Source organism: Strix uralensis, chromosome 1 (genome assembly GCF_047716275.1).
Source record: "Strix uralensis isolate ZFMK-TIS-50842 chromosome 1, bStrUra1, whole genome shotgun sequence".
In the NCBI taxonomy this organism is placed as follows: Eukaryota; Metazoa; Chordata; class Aves; order Strigiformes; family Strigidae; genus Strix; species Strix uralensis.
This window is the reverse complement of record NC_133972.1, coordinates 35,847,986-35,864,268: the sequence shown is the minus strand read 5'-3', so window position 1 is coordinate 35,864,268 and position 16,283 is coordinate 35,847,986. Positions and strand designations below refer to the sequence as shown.

The 16,283-nt window shown below is 39.6% G+C and overlaps 1 protein-coding gene across 1 annotated transcript; it reads left to right on the top strand.

The window, feature by feature from the left end:
* Positions 1 to 4,329: 4,329 nt before the first annotated feature.
* Positions 4,330 to 14,435, top strand: FAM221A (family with sequence similarity 221 member A). The gene is made up of 7 exons (XM_074862677.1): positions 4,330 to 4,471; positions 6,237 to 6,410; positions 6,882 to 7,072; positions 9,205 to 9,411; positions 10,238 to 10,348; positions 11,010 to 11,098; positions 12,762 to 14,435. The coding sequence occupies exons 1-7, from the start codon at positions 4,416 to 4,418 to the stop codon at positions 12,822 to 12,824; spliced, it is 891 nt and encodes a 296-aa protein (XP_074718778.1). The 5' UTR covers positions 4,330 to 4,415; the 3' UTR covers positions 12,825 to 14,435.
* Positions 14,436 to 16,283: the final 1,848 nt, after the last annotated feature.

The window sequence follows — 16,283 nt, the reverse complement described above, 5'->3', positions numbered from 1 at the left end:
TAGCTCTGAGTTACACAGCTAAATTAACTGGCAGGTAAACATCTATTTTAGGGAAGATTGTCCTGATTCTCTAGTTGTTTTTGTTGCTTTCCTCATCTGAGTAAATAACTTTTGAATCTCACCATGGTAACCTTAATGTAATTAAGATATCCAAGCATTGTCTCACAATTGTGTACGAAGAAGTGCTGAGTGGTCCCATGTTAAAGAACCTTTGGGATGAATTAATGGACAGACAGATATTCCACTGAAACACACTGAGATGGCTCTTGACAAGCTGCTTATCCACTGTTAGGATCACAGAAGTTTACTGATCTGTTTTTAATGAAATAATGTTAAAAATACAGAAACATAGCACAAGAATGTAGAGGTTCTTGGAATCGGTGTTGGTGAAACATTAGTATCGTTGGCATCCAGTAACATGCCCAACATATTGCACAGTTGTCTGTTTTGCCAAGTAACTGCTAAATACTTCTTTTTCATTAACACAATCATTTTAAGAGGCTGGCTAGATAGATCTAAATTCTAACTGAAAATATTTGCTATATGCAGAGGTTTTGAAACTGCATTATGTCTGTCATGTCTAAGTTGCCTAAGTGACCAAGTGCCTCCTGTGCAGGTATGTATTCTGGGGGTAATCGCTGCTGTTGCGGCCTTTGTTTGTGGGAATGCAGAAGCAGAGTAGTTGGGAACCTCTACAAGAAGTTTATTTAGAAAAATGACTACATAAAATTTAAGTTCCCAGTTTATTATGTTTTCTTAGAAGCCTTTTGGAAAATACTTCCTGAAAATACTCAAATTAATGGAATGAACTAAATCTCTGAAACATTTTTACTTAATTGGTGTGGTTTTTTTAAATGTCATTTAGAGTGTCTATTGAAATTCTTAACAATTAATCCAAATATAACCTCCTTACCTGAGATTGTGTCCTTTTGTTAGTTTGTGCTTCACAAAACAACGCTGTCTGCTATCTGTGGGGTTTGATTAAATGTATTAGTATGTAAAATACTTTTTCAAAGGCAAGAGTGAAATGGAGACTTTTTATAGCAGCTAAGAAGGTGAATTAGACTTCTGCCGTGTTTCTCATGTGGAATAGACTGTTACTGAATTGATATTTCACTGAATCTCAGTTTGTTTGGGGTGATGCACATGTGTATTTGTATCTATCTAAAAATAGCATTTAGGCTATTAAAATGAGGCCCAAGAAAACTCCCCATTACATACACATATGAAATCACATCACTTAATCACCAGTGGCATCACATGCTACTGAATTATCTTATCTGTAAGTGATCTTAATTACTACAAATTTCCCAACTGTGTTTGTCAGTACCTCCAGCAAAAATCTTTCATTATTAATTGACCCTTGCTTGCATACGAGCTTGCATATTCCCTGCGGCGTTCATGAACTTACTCTGTTCAGTAGATGTCTAATCATGTTCTTTGATAGCAAAACTGAAGAGAAACATGTTGACATTTTTAAATGCCTGTAAACTAGGTTTAGTAATACGCAAACTAATTTTTTATTGTAACATAATGTATAGCCATGGTTAGAAGTTTGTAAGTGAGTACTGCTTGGGTTTGCTTTTAAGTGTATGAGAATATTGATAACAAATGTGGAGAGAGGAAACAATTTAATGGAAACTGTTTCCGTTATTCTTTATGCTACTTCAATTCTTTTTGGTTTTGGAATAGCTAATTAGAGATAGTCATTGACCAAATGCGTAGAAATAGAATGACTAACTACTACTTCAAAATGATGACTTGAGGTTTAAAATATTAAACCTGTTTTTTCTAAATTATTTATTCTTGCATTCATAAAGTGGCTATCTTAAATTTACATAGGTATTTCACTGAGATGAATTTTAAAGCACTTGTCAAGCTTGTAAGGATTTTAAGAAATGTAAAGGGTCACACATTTTATTGTTAACAGAGGGTGTTGAGAGAGACTGTCAACACCCTACGCAGCATTAAGCTGTTGCCTTTGATGTGTAGGCAGCACCTTAGGTCTCTCAGAGCTGTACTGTGAGTGAGTGTCCATATGTTCAACCCACTTTGATGTGTTCAGAGATCTTGGGCCAGCAGCGTCCGTATGCTACATCACAGCCATAGAAGGTAAAACATGCCATCTGGATTTCTGTTCCTTTTACCTACCTTGCGGCATGGCCTCTTTACAGTAGCAGAAAGCTTTTTTTTTTTTTTCCTTGCTATTCAAAATTATTCGATAGTTTATCATGGAAAATCTGGTTTGACTCAGTCTTTAATGAATTTCATTTCAGATGTCCATTAACAATCTCTTAGAAGGGATGGGAGACAGGAGAGGGTTTTCTGAAACCAAAATATATTCCACTGCTAATACCCACAGTAAAACAGTGGGTGCTTGAAATATCTTTATTAGCTAAGAACTCAATTTCTTAATTACGAACTATTTCACTTTTTATAACTGTTCCCAAGTAAGTCTATGAGCACAGATTTGGATCCAAGCAGATGCTGGGGTGCTAGTAAGCTGAGCACTGTCTCTATTGCAGAGAACACTTGCTGTGATCAAATCTGGGAATAAATCCTCAATTTTTAAGATGGGAGGTAGTTCATAGGACAGATGCCCCACAAAAAATTACTTTTGATTTCCTACTCCCAATGCCTTCACACTGATGGTTTCACAGGTAATCTGACACTAAAGTACAATACAGACTAACATTTGTGGCTCTCACCAAAAGCTGCCTAATTCAGAAACCTGGCTCTGCTCTCCAAACCCAAACTATATTTCAGAGCACTGTTTTTAACAGAGATCATGCACAGATGAGGTACATCAACTCATGACATAGGAGCTCTGCTCATTCTGTGTGAAGGAGGCTTGCCAGAGCTCTCCCCCGATTTTATTGGCAGTGCTGGGATCCCTGGCACCAGTGAAATGTGCATACAGATAAGGTATCTCAAATGGCTTCAGTTCTGTGCAGCTCCTGCGCAGCAGTGTGTTCCTCAGTACGTTTGAGTACATTCCTCAGTATGTTGGCCCTGTATACAGATCTTCTTGTCCTGCTTTCAAGGTCCCTTTTCCCATCTGTTTCTTTTTTGAAGTTCTGGTCACAGGAGGAATTTTGTTTTCCCTGAGGAAACAATCTGGACTTCTTTGTATGGTTTTATTTTCCTCTGCTAGCTTACTTGAAGGTGTATTGACTGCAGTGATGACTTGCTCCCATATATTTACTGCCTCTAAGAGGGACCTGTTTGTGTTCAGATCTCAGTGTGACAGAACATGCGTGTTGTACTGCAGTGCTGGCTGCTCTGCTGAAATTCCTTATACATGTGGCATAGCCACAGGACAAACGCCCAGACCATCTGCCCTATCACCTTATTTAGATACTGCTGGAAACTTGAGAGTCTCCCTGTTGTTTCATCTCTCTCTGGGGGATGTTTTGGCAAAACACTACCTTGGTCCTTGTGACATCTCTCTTCACCTTCTGCTTCATTGCTGGTGGCTTGCCCAGTGCAGAACAATCTGTAGATTTCCTTGAATTGCTGTACCTTTTTTTGACAGACATCTGTCATTCTATTGTATGGAAAAAGCCTACCCTCTGGGGTCTCATTTTGACAGTCTGAGGGCTTGTAGCTTATGCAGAGCACAATTTAAATATCACTTTCCTAAAGCTCGGTTAAGAAAAACCTACTGCATCTTTTGCTCATGTATTCAGTCACGATGTGACCACGATGTTTTTATCAAGAGGAAGCAGTCAATTTACACAGCTAGTGCAGCATGAGAAACAGCAGCCTGTGGTCTATTGACTACAGCCTTCAAACACATCAGAAGAGTTGTTTCAACATGGTGGCATTGTTTGGGGCACGGGGAGAGGAATTGGGGATTGCTGGTTGCCAGTCGAAGAACCATCTTCCGTTAGGAGCGTTTGCCAAAGTTGGCCTCTTTTTGTCTTGAACTATGAACAAAACATGTATTTAATAAGCGAAGAGTGCCAGGGAATCAGTGACCAACCGAAACTACCCCTCACCTACCTGCCAGAAACGTCGTGGTCTGAGGTGAAAGCCTAAGTAGCAGAAGCAGCTGAGGAGGGTGTGCCAGGAGGGCTCGGGGTGGGCATTTGTTGTGCGATCGGTTGTACCGGTGACTGCGTCGGTCCCTTCCCTGAGGCACCGCACCGGTGTGTCGGTGTCCGTGCCCCGGCCCTGCCTTCAGCGAAGGTGCATTCTCCGAGAGGGGCGGCCAACGCCCCCGCGGGGGGTGTGTGAGCACCCCCGCGTGTGCTCTGGCGTGGGGCGGGCCGTCCTCGCGTACCTCGTCCCCACAGACGTGGCGGTTACACGCCCGTTTCCCGCCCGCCCGCCTGCGGTACCGGTGCGGTACGTCCTGCTGTGGACGCGCAGCCGCCCCCCCCGCGGGCGGCCCAACGGCGGCGGGGCCGAGCATGGAGCGGCTGCAGGTGGAGGCGGCGGCCCTGCAGGAGTACGCGGAGTACCGGCGGTGAGGGGAGGGCCGCGCCGCCGTCGCTGGGGAGCAGAGAGGGGCGGCGCGGTGGGGTAGGGGCCGCCGGGTGCCTTCAGCCTCAGCCCGGCCGTAGGGGCCAGCGGCGGTTGGGGACCGGCGGCGGTCGGGGACCTGCTCCGCCCGGCGCTGCCGCCGGGCCCGGGCCGCCTTCCCTTCCCCTGCTCCCCGCCCGCGGCCCGGCGTTTCCCCTGAGGAGATTCCCGCGGCCCGGCCGCCGCGCCGCTCGCCTCCCGCTGTCCGGAAGCCCCGCTCCGGGGTCTGCGGCGGCTTCATTGTGTCACATCACCGCACAACCCCCGCCCCGCCGCCATTTATGGGCGAAATCGGAGGTGCCCGGTCAGGCCCCGTGGAGTGGGTCTCGGCGGGCAGGACTCTCCCCTCCGGCCCGAGGCAGCGGCGGTGCACTGGCAGCCTCGGGGGCGCCGGCCCCCCGCGCCTCGCCGGCACGAAGGCATGTTGTAAATGGTGGCTTGTGTGAGGCAACGCGTCGTTTCTCACTTGCAGGCCTGCGTGTCCGCCTGCCTGGCAGTGTGTCTGTCTGTCTGAGGCGGTGTGAGAGGGTGAGCTGCCAGCGGGACTACTCCTTGAGGAAACACAGCCTTCCATGCGCCTTGAATTAAGTTTTGGAGTGTATAAACGTGTGCCCTTACACTCCTACGTGTCTTTGCCGATCTCGTCATAGCTCCTCTTGAAGAGTTGGTCTTGAGCAAAAATAAACACGAGCTCAGTCATTGTACTGAAATGTGGTCTGAATTTAGCTTAGGAAAACCTTGAGTAAAGCTTCAGAGGTAGTAGGCACAGTGGTATTTCTTACGTAAGTAGTTGTGCACTGATTCTGTGGGTGTCAGCTGGATTGACAGGCAAATGACAGTGATGTGTTGACACGTTATTCTGGTGCTGTACAGTACTGGCAATGTACAAATGCACAGAACATTTGACAAAGGATCACTCAGTATGTTTTAGCATACTTAACAAATAACTGAAATATTTATAGACAGTAATAAACTAACCTTCAGCATAGTTAAGTGCTGCAATTAAGTCTGAATTGTGTTTTACCGATTTTACTTACTGTCTTCAATTGTCACCATAAATGTAGAATTTGGATGCAGCTCCAGAGTTCCAGCTGTTATGTGACTTTGAATTTGAACACAGTGATAGCTTAAACAAATAGGTCTGTCTGAGGTGCGGGATACTGCTACTATTAACTTCATGTACAGAAGCTAGCATAGTATTCTTGCACATTAGAAGACAGCTTGGATGTTTTGTTACTCTGATAGCAGTGTGGTTACCTACTTGCAGTTGAATAATCTTACTCGGACTAGACTAAGATTAGATAACCTGACGCAAGTCTGCAGTACAGTTAGGTGTAGATGGGTGAAGTGACTTGCCAGAGGTCATTCAAGAAGTCTGAGGCAGAGCTGGCTGGTTACACTGATGCTCATTGCTTTTTCTGCTGTGTGAAAAGGAGCTTGGTAGTTTGCCTTATTAATTTTTTCCTCTCTTATAACACTGGTTTTCAGTCCATCAGAGCGTATTTTTTAAAAGAGCATTCATAAAATTTCTCTAAAGATCAGCTATGGTTCTGTTAAATGTGCATCGCTAGAACACTATTATGAAAGATAAGATTTTTTTTTTTGCGTTTACAGCAAAAGTATTGGTATATATTATTTGAAAAAATATCTTGAGAAAGCTACTTTTATTGTCTTCATTTTCTTACTTTTTTTTTATGACATGCTTACAGAATTGTAGGTGATGATGATGGAGGAAAGCTTTTTACCCCGGAGGAATATGAGGAGTACAAAAGAAAAGTATTACCAATTCGGTTACAGAACAGGTTGTACGTGAGCTGGAGATCACCAACTGGCATGGACTGTAAGCTTGTGGGACCAGAGACGTTGTGCTTTTGTACTCACCGGTAGGTATCTTTTCTTTTTTTGCACTGTTGTATTTTTCAAAATCAGGAAAACGTAAAATGTTTCTAGATACGTTAAAGTACCATGTAGGCAAGTTAATTTAAGGTCTAAGGGTTGAGAAAATTAGTTTTTACATCATAAGAACCCTTCTTAAATCTAAATCTCAGTACATTTTTTTTGAGACCAAAATGATTCTGCAGTCTTCAATAAATTCAGCTTTAAGGCACGAGTTATTGTAGATCAGATTGATTCTGACAGTGCTGTCAGAATGAAACATAAGGATCTGTGTTATTTATGTAACAAGCAGATGTAAAAGCTCCTGATACTGTGCATTTAATTGAAAATTAACAACAGTAATTAATGTAATTAAAGATACCTCAAAACAGAACTTGTAAGATAATTACAAGCCTTTCAGTTAGTTTCCTGATAAATACTAACAAAGTTATAAAAGTTATTGGTTTTGCTTCTTGTAGGTATAAACAACACAAAACAGACCATGAAGTGATTCCCAAAGACCGTCCAATTTGTGTGCCTTGTAGAGTGAGCCGTTGTCCGTGCCAGTCCTATCACTACATCCCTCTAAATGGCACACAGCCAGTCCGTTGCAGATGTAAACACTTTGCTGATCAGCACAGTGCAGCACCTGGATTTTCATGTAACTCTTGTAAGTTACTGATGGGCTTGCAGCATTCTTTGCTGGGAAATTTAACAGGAGCAGCATGTTAGGGATCTGCATTCTGCCCAGAGTGTTAGGTACGTGCTGCAGTTGTCAGCAATGTGTACTTTGGTCCTTGCAGAAGGATGGAAAATGGGAAGGAAGACGTCGCCTTTTGCACACGAGGGTTTAGAACAACATCCTTAGCTTCCCCAGTCCTCTGAAGGAGCGTAAGTGTCTGAATGATTCGGTTAGGTACATATGGAGACAGCCGCCTAAAGTCAGGTGGCATGAAAGTGCCCCATTTGCAGTTTGTCACTTCCACTGCTGCATGTATGTGACTCTCCTACTTGAACTTGGTAGTTTGAGAGAGGGAAGTGTTGATCTCCATTCCTCTATTGCCTGGTTGAATATAATGTAATGTATTTTTATATCTTTTCTCAACTCAATAGGAAGTAGCGCTCTGTTCCAAAATAGTACTATTGTTAGCACTCTTAACAAAGCAGTTCCTGAGCATACAGATTGTGGGTCCAGAAATGCAAATGAGAATGGAGTTTCAAGCAGAAGGTTTGAGAAAGCATTAAGAGGAAGCTTTTTGCTTCAGTTGTTCAAGGTTATTGTAATGAAACAACAGTAATTATTAACCACAGACAATAAATAATGCATAAAGATATTTTAGTTGGAAACCTCAAATTATGTAAGCTGAAGATTTTTTTGCTAGAGTTCCATACTGTTAGTAAATGTCTTTCATGAAGTCTGTCTGATTTGTACGAGGAATCATAAACAGCTTTTGCTGGATGAGAATCATATCCCACAGAATAAATCATACAATATTTATATGACAGCCTTTCAAGAATTTTCTCTAAGTAATATGAAAGTCTTAAATGTGCAACGGGATGATTCAGACTGAATCCTTAGAACACAGTGTTTTTCATAATCATTTACATTATGCACTTTTTCTAGCATTTCTCGGAAATACCTGACACTTCTGAGGGCTTTACAGATTACACAGACAAGTGCCAAGACTTGCTGCTATTTTGGACTTGTGTTGTTTTAATATACTGGTATTAGTCTAACCCAGTGTTGTATAAATCTACTGTGATAAATCATAACTGAAAAATACTGCTGTTGCATATCGTATATTGTATATGCATTATTCTGTACCCAAACATGGAGTAAGAGCTCCATTACTGAGGAGTGCCCAAAATTATATGAAAAAGCCTTTAACATTTCCAAGAATGTGATCCTTGAACATGCTACACAAGACTTAAAAAATCTTTCTTGGTGCTCTGCAAAATGAACTGTAGCTGGGAGTTGGAAGCAGAGTAGTTTGTATAATGAAACATTTACAAAATCAGTTCCTCAGTTTCTTGTTCACATCATTGCTCCAGCACAGGGCTCTGATGACAGTCTTAGCTGTAGCTAGGGCACACTTCGCTCTGTGTCTCTGAATGACACATGCCATTTGTATAACTATTCCAGTTATATCCTGTGGCTATGTAAGCTTAAAAAACCCCTGAGAATCAGTCTAATGGTACTCTTAGTAAAACCTATTTTGCTGTTACCAGAGCCTCTGTTTACTAGATAACTTCGCTAGTTGTAAAAGACATTTACATTGTGATATCATAAGTTGTAATTTGAAGTTTTCTGGCCATGCAGCATTGACACGTGCTGTACACCTTTGGAGAGAATACTGCCAAAATGCTGTCAGGTTGTCTTCTTTACCCAGTGACAGATTTTTTTTTTGGATTTTTTGTTGGGGGAGGTATAGAGAAGGGTGTTGCTAATGGCAATGGACACAAGTTGCAACATAGGAAATCCAATCAGAGATTAAGAAAAGAAACATCTGCTCCAAGGGAACACCAAGGTTGGTCCAGGCTGCTCAGAGAGGTACAATCTTTATCCTCGGTGGACTCAAAACTTGACTGAGTGAGACCCTGAGACTGGATGACCCCTATGATCTAATCCCCACATTCATCCTTTCTCTTGTTTTCTAAAGCATTTTCATATAGCTGGATGCTTTTGCAGTGAAGAAACTCTAGTTTTTGAGAAGATCAGTTTAGGGAAACATTGTTTTGTCTACAATGAAGTATAAATTCCATTATAATCTCGCTCATTGCACTTATTTATTTGTTAATTAGGTTCCAAGTGTTCGGGCTTTCATAGTTGCTTTACCTGTGCATGTGGTCAGCCAACATACGCTCATGAAACTGTTGTGGAAACTAAAGAAGAGCGCTTAGCCCAAGGAAAGCCTGTGGGGCAGGATGTGCCTTATGCTGCTATGGGAGGACTGACTGGTTTTAGTTCTCTAGCAGAAGGCTACATGAGACTCGATAACAGTGGAAGAGGTAAGTGCAGCTGACCTGACATGAAATTTTAATTCTCCAACTAAGTAGTTTTGAAAAGTAGTAATTCAGCATAGCCTTTCAAACTTCGAAGGCAAACTGGGTCAATAGGAGTAGGACTTAAGACAGGTGTTTTTTTTTTTTTCCAGCAGTCCTTAGGTATGAAGAGACCACTATGACCATCTTGTACAACTTTCTATAGTGAATTGATAAAAAAACCTCTTTATCAATAATTCTGGTGTTCAGTCCAGTAGCTTCCAGCTGAAGTGGAGCATATCTTTTAGAAATAACTCTGTAACTTCTGTTTTTCTGTTCATACTTCCATGTTATATTTATGTTAATCCTTTAGCCTAATGCTGCTCAGGTATTTCTTGGTTACACAGTTACAGCATTTCTTTTTCCAAACTCAAAGGTTAATAGCTGTTTGGCATTAAAAAAAGGGGTAATTTGTAGAAGTTTATTTTTGATAGGCATGTTAGTTGGCCTTGATACCTCTGCTGCTCTGTGATTTTGTGTCATTTAGTAATGGACACATTTTGTCTTGAAATACTGTTTTATTTATTATTGCCATGTACTCATTGTTTCTTTTTTAAATTCTGACCTGGTTTCCTGGATTTGTCTGAGATTGAGAAACTATAGCATAGTGGTAGTAATTAAACACAGCTTTTGATTTCTTTTGAAGCCTTTTTTGCTTTTGTAAACTCGAGTTTATGGGGTCTGCACTGAGTGTGGAGATATTAATCTGTAGCCTTGTTTTGACCTCATCACGCATGTTCTTAATATATCTGGTGAAGTTAATTTTTGTTTTCATTCAACTATTTTCTAACAGGGGCTCCTTCTGCTGAACTTTTAGAATCCCCGGTTACCAGCACGGACCATCCATTTCTAAAAGCATTTCAGGGACCTTCTAGTTCTGCTCAAACCACGTCACAGATAGCAGGTGCTATATTAGTAGGATAATACTGTTTTACGAGAAGTAGTTAATATAAAATGAATTGGTTTTATTTATGAGTTGAAAGATGCTTAAGGCTAAAATCAAAGGTGAAAATGAAAGCGGGTCTTGAAACCTTGTTATGTGAAAAGTTAGTACAACATTCATGTGCTTAGAATAACTGTTTTGTTACTGCTTGTTATTTTTGGTCATGATGGGCTTTTTAACTTTAATGATCTTTTCCTAGCATTTGGTATCCTCCGCATTGATGGTGTCACTTACTTATTGGAGCTTTTTTTAAATTTTTAATTCTTATTAGAAGCTCATCACATCTGAATGGATTGTACATATTCAGCACAATCCTGTGAAACTGCCTTCTGCCAGAAAGTCTTTTCTGCATGGATTTATGGATTGGTTATGCTTATTTTATGTCCCTTATTTAGTATAAGAATTCAACAATTAATGTAACTATTGAAATCCTCCAAGACTGTTTATAATAGCTGCTAGCCTAGACTAAAGAGGTTACTCTTTGGTCCCACTTGCCAGGGATTGTTACTTGCTTATAAAGGCGAGTTCTCATTTTAAAGGTTTTGCCAAATGCAAAACATGACTAACGGAATAGCAACTATCATTAATAAAAAAAGTTTTTGGTTTTGTTTTTTTTTTTCAGGTGGTTCTAGTGCCACAAGGCAAGTTTCTCATGGAAAGCATTCAGAAGATGAAGACATGGCTTATTTTGAAAACTGTTATCAAGAATGGGCAAGTTGCTACATTTATTGCTTAATTCAAATATATTTTCACAAGAGGATGTCTAAAAAAGAGAAATGTAGGATTTAAGTGGCATACAAATGCATTATATCATTTGTCCTCTTCCTGAGAAAATATTAGCTTCTTAAAATAGTTTTAAATGCAGTTATGAGCTATTGCAGTATTTCAGAGGTCAGTCATGTCTGGGATGGTATTTACCTTAACTGGGCAGATTTTTATTGAGGTAAGTCCATTACAGAAAACCAAAATATTTTACTGTGTGACAAAAAGAAAAAACAAAGCAGACTCACAGAAAGTCACCTGTGACATTTAGGAATGTGTGTTTGCTACCTCATTTATAAAACTTTATGATGTTCTTTTCCTTACGAATGTCTGTGTAGTTGGGCTAAATCTGGTGCGTCTGTCTTAGATGATCTGAATCAACCCCTCAGAGGTGCCTCCTCCACCCCACTGACTGTATTTAAATGCCCTGTGGTGTAGGTTACCTAGATGCTTAAATACCCATTCTTTCCCCTTACCTCCACCATCTCAGTTGGAAGTATGTCTTGACTGTTTATGAATCCTTTTGTGAGGCAATGTTGCATAATTAACTTTTAAAATCTTAACTGCTGTTATGCTTGCTGCTTGCAACAAAGTGTTGTTAATGAGAAACCTGTTCTAGCTTTGTGAAATTTTAAGTAATTTTCTTTATTTTGGAGACCATCACAATATATGGTAAGATGTTACAAATATAGTATCAGTTTATAGGAGAAAAGATGTTACTCTCAAATCCAAATTGCTATGTTTCTTTTTCCCCCTAAGATTTTTTTTTTCTTTGCAAAAGGTAGTAGGAACTTCAGATACAAACTTTAAGCCTCCAAATATGGAAAAATGTTTTAAAATGAGTTCCTAGATAGACCAACAACAGGATTGCTTAGCAGGGAGTTCGTTTGTAGACATCCAAATCAGGACTGGGGCCTTGCTTTCTTTTGACAGTAGTTTATGGGGAAAGCATCCCTTTTATATAACGGCTCTAAATAGAATTTTGTTCACAAATGTAACAATACTTGAGAACAACTGTTGCTTCTAAAACCAACAGATATATTTGTTTGGATTAATAGTCTTACTACAGAATGGCAGAGTTAAATGTATGTGTGTTGGTAAATCATACCATGCTATAAGACCCTACCATGTAGAAAAATGTTAATAGCGTAAGACATGACCTTGTGGGTCAGTGAGGAGACACAGATGGAGGTTTAGCATCTACCTCAGCTACAAATGTCCTGTGTGATTTTGTGTGTGCTGGTTAGTCTAAATGTGTCTGTTACACGTCTGTAATAAAACTTTTTTACCTTCCATTGACATAAAGATAAAACTGTGAACATTTTTGAGGGACTTTGGCCTTGAGGGATACATAAATACCTAGATTGCCATCATCAGACATAAAGGCAGCCCTGGTTTGAGTAGGGGAGGAGCTGCAGAGATAATGTAAGTGCTCCTTTGTCCTATGATGCAAAAGTAAGCAATGCTAGGTTGGGCTAATAATGATCTGTAGCTCTCTCCATTGCATATATCACTGGTAAATTTATGACTGGTTATAGAGGTTTAATGTTGCATTGCTAGTCAACTTGCAAATTAATGCTTAAACCACTGCTGCTGTCTGTCTTTGTTACAGCTGAAAAAGGAGAAGGCTGCTAAACAGAAAGTGAAAAGTCCAGTGCCATCAAAGAAGCCATGAGATTAATAAAGAAATACTTGTTATATGGCACAGTGTTAATCGTTGTATGGAAGAGTATTTTTTGCTGCATCTACCTGCCTGCTTGTTTTTCTTCATTTCTTTATTCTGCTGTTTCAGTCTATTGCTGAAATTAGTTTTTAATTATCTTGTTGTAATAAAATTGGTACTTTAATCAATGTGTTTCTAATCTCCAGAATTGATACGTAGACATTCCTTTGAGAATGGAAAATCATATTTAGAGATTTACAGAATTGTTGCTTAAGATCTGAGAGAATAACCATGCATTTAAGTATTACATTGTAGGAGGGCAAGGAAAATACATATCCTATTCTTAGACTTTTATGACGCACTTTCTTTATCTGTAGAGTCCTTAGAACTCATCTTGTTCATGGATTTTTACTTGGTGGGATTTATTTTGTTAATGTTGCCATTTTAATCTTGTCTTTGAATCTTTTTTCTTTCTGTTGGTTTCATCACCTTTACATAAAATTCAAGCATACCATTATTCTCTCACACTTCTCTAGGCTCTGTTCTTGCCAACGTATGTATGTTTTTTGCATGTGAAGCTCTGTACACTTGTAAACCCATTTCCACACATACTTACTAGCTACTTGAAGGGATCCTGCTTGTATACTGTATCCCAGATTTCTCTAGTGGTACCATTCTCCCCTGATTCTGTTTGTCTGATACTGTCCCTAACAATGATTCTATTACACTAAACTGAAAACATCAAGTGGAAATGGATAGATATGCTATTTATTGCATGTAAACAAATAATTATATAGTGTCTGATATAAACTTACTCATCCAACAGTTTCTCTTTCACCATGTCTAATCCAACACAGAGTCCCTCAAGAAGGGAGATGTGCTTTTGTTTTCTTTGTCCATATTCACAGTTGTGGCAGCATATGTTGTAGTAAAGGTAGTGGACGGGAAAATTTAAAATTTAGTAACTTTGGGTGGTGGTTTAAATCTGCAAAGCAGCACAGGAAGAACTTGGTACAGAGGCTGCAGTTTAGGAGGCAAAAGCAGAGCCTGAGCTAACTTTGTTAGTCCCCTTTGAAAACAGAGAGGTGTAAGTCAGTTTGTCCTTAAAAATACTTGAAGATGTCTCTTGGACTGAAGATTTTTCAGGTGGTGTGTGTGTACCGAGATTTCACAGCAAGAGTTGGGAGGAGCTTACATGTGCCTATCGGAGGGAGTGCCTGATGCCTCTACGGGCCTGATGGGCAGAGGAAAAGAGGTGATGTGAGGTTGAAGACATCTGGTGCAGAGCAACTTGCTTTTTTGTTCAGCGGTCAGCTGTGGGGGAGAAGGACGGTTCTTAGGAGTGTATGCAGGTCGTACAGTGACTGATGGAGACGGCTGGAATACGAGTGAGAAGAGAATGGAAGGCTCAATTGCCTAAATTCAAAGATTAAAAAAGGCCATTTACCTTAATACTGACCTATACTGCTGTTGCTACAGATGCCAATCAGAGAGGTTAATGTTACTTTAATTTAAATGCATACTATATCAAAGTGTCTAATGAATGTTTTAAAAGTACCTTTACCTTTAAATTCTACACTGTTAGATATTGCTTTAACTTAATAAATAAAAATATTAATTTGAGCTCCCTCTTCTGGTCCTAATAAGCAATCACTTCTACATATCCTTTTAGTCTCATAAGTAAATGGGGATTTCACAACAGAATTACAAGAAACAAGTGTAAATAACATTGGTAAAAAAAATAGAAAAAATATTTTTATTTCAGTCTTCAGAGAGATTATTACAAGCTTAATAGCAGAAGTTTATTCTACTTTCATATTTATCTCCACGGCTATACGCATTAGGAATGCAGTTCCGGAAGTGTATGTATTTCAGAGATGAGGTTTCTCGCAGTAAAATATTCTTATAGACAGAGGTTTTAATAGTTACAAAAGCTTGTATTTTATGTTTCTTTTTATATTGATAACTTTTTACTTTTAGGAAGTAATGTATTGTGCTTTTATTGACATTTTGAGTTAAAAATACTTGTCACTTTTAAATGTTTGCTCTGCCAAATTCAGTCTTACTAAACTGTCCTTTGATCATGAACTGGTTTTACTAAAGCAATTTTTAAAGAATTTATTCTGTGCTTAAACTTATTTAACATTTCCACTGAAATGATATGAAAAAGCTATTACATTCATTTAATGATATTTCTTTTTAGTTGGAAAACAGGTGGGATCATAAAAATATCAACGGCATTAAATACTGCTTAGGAGTTCTGATCACTTTTCACCCATGTTGATGACATCCAAGTAAAAGAAGCTCACTTTCCTTACTAGAAGGAATACTTCTGACTTCTTGGTATTCATGCAGTACGTTTTTGCAGAATTTTTATTCATATCTATACATGAAAAAACAGGTACAATATATCTCATGATGTTGCTAGGTGTGAAAACTGGACACTGGTATCATGTCTGAAGTGCAATTTGCACTTAACTGGAATTATTTTTATCCTAAAAAAAATCATTTTGTAGGATCAAAATTGCAACCTCCAATTATGTTGAAAAATCCCTTTATACTTCTATTAAAAAAGAAAATTTTTGTAAAGATGAAGGCAGAGACCAAATGCTAGTATGTTTGCCATTAACAGTGGTCACTAAAGTGCTCAGTTTAACATGTGCTTGTTGATGGTTTGTTTTCCTGAGAGCAGTCATGAACTTTGAACATAATATCATGGGACAGATAAGTTATCAGTTCATCCGTATGATTTATTTGTCGGCATATAGCTGTCGTTCAGCTGGACACATTAACTGTTTTTGACTCTAATCCAAAGAATCTGCCACGGGGGAAATCATTTGTTGTCATACACATGAGTGCTGTTAAAGCCTAAATGCGTAGGTCTTAGGCAATGCTTAAGCACTTCTCATGTTTTAAATAGCTGGCTTTCAGATCAGTATTTTGCCATTATTGTAACACTGCTAGAGTGTAGAACAGCATTTTTTCACTATTTTTAGTCATCCTATGAAAAGGGTTAGATGTACCTTGGCTGTGTAGAGACTGGTCTGTGATCCTTAGTGGAGGGCAAGAGGCTTCTTCCCATTCTGTGCTTCTCTGATACTAAATATAAAATGCGTCTGCCTGTCTCAGGTTTGGGAGGAAGGGGAACGTGATGTGTGAATTCACAGCCAGTAACGGCATCCGTGCAGAATTACTTTGTCAAGTTGTCAGTGTCTTCACAGCATGTTGTGCATATTAAACAGTCTGCAGGTCTCGTGTCTGTACGTCCCTGGAGCCTCTAGTGGTGGTTTTGTTGTAGCCATGTGGCCTACGAAAAGAGACAACTTTGCAGGTAGTGATAGTATTTTTTCTTAGCACAAATATAATTGGAAACAACAACAAAGGTTTTCCAGTGTAAAAGACCTTGCACAGGTGTATCTGCTAGGGGTTTTCCTCCTAACAAAAGACACTACTTTTGTCTAAAAGCCTACT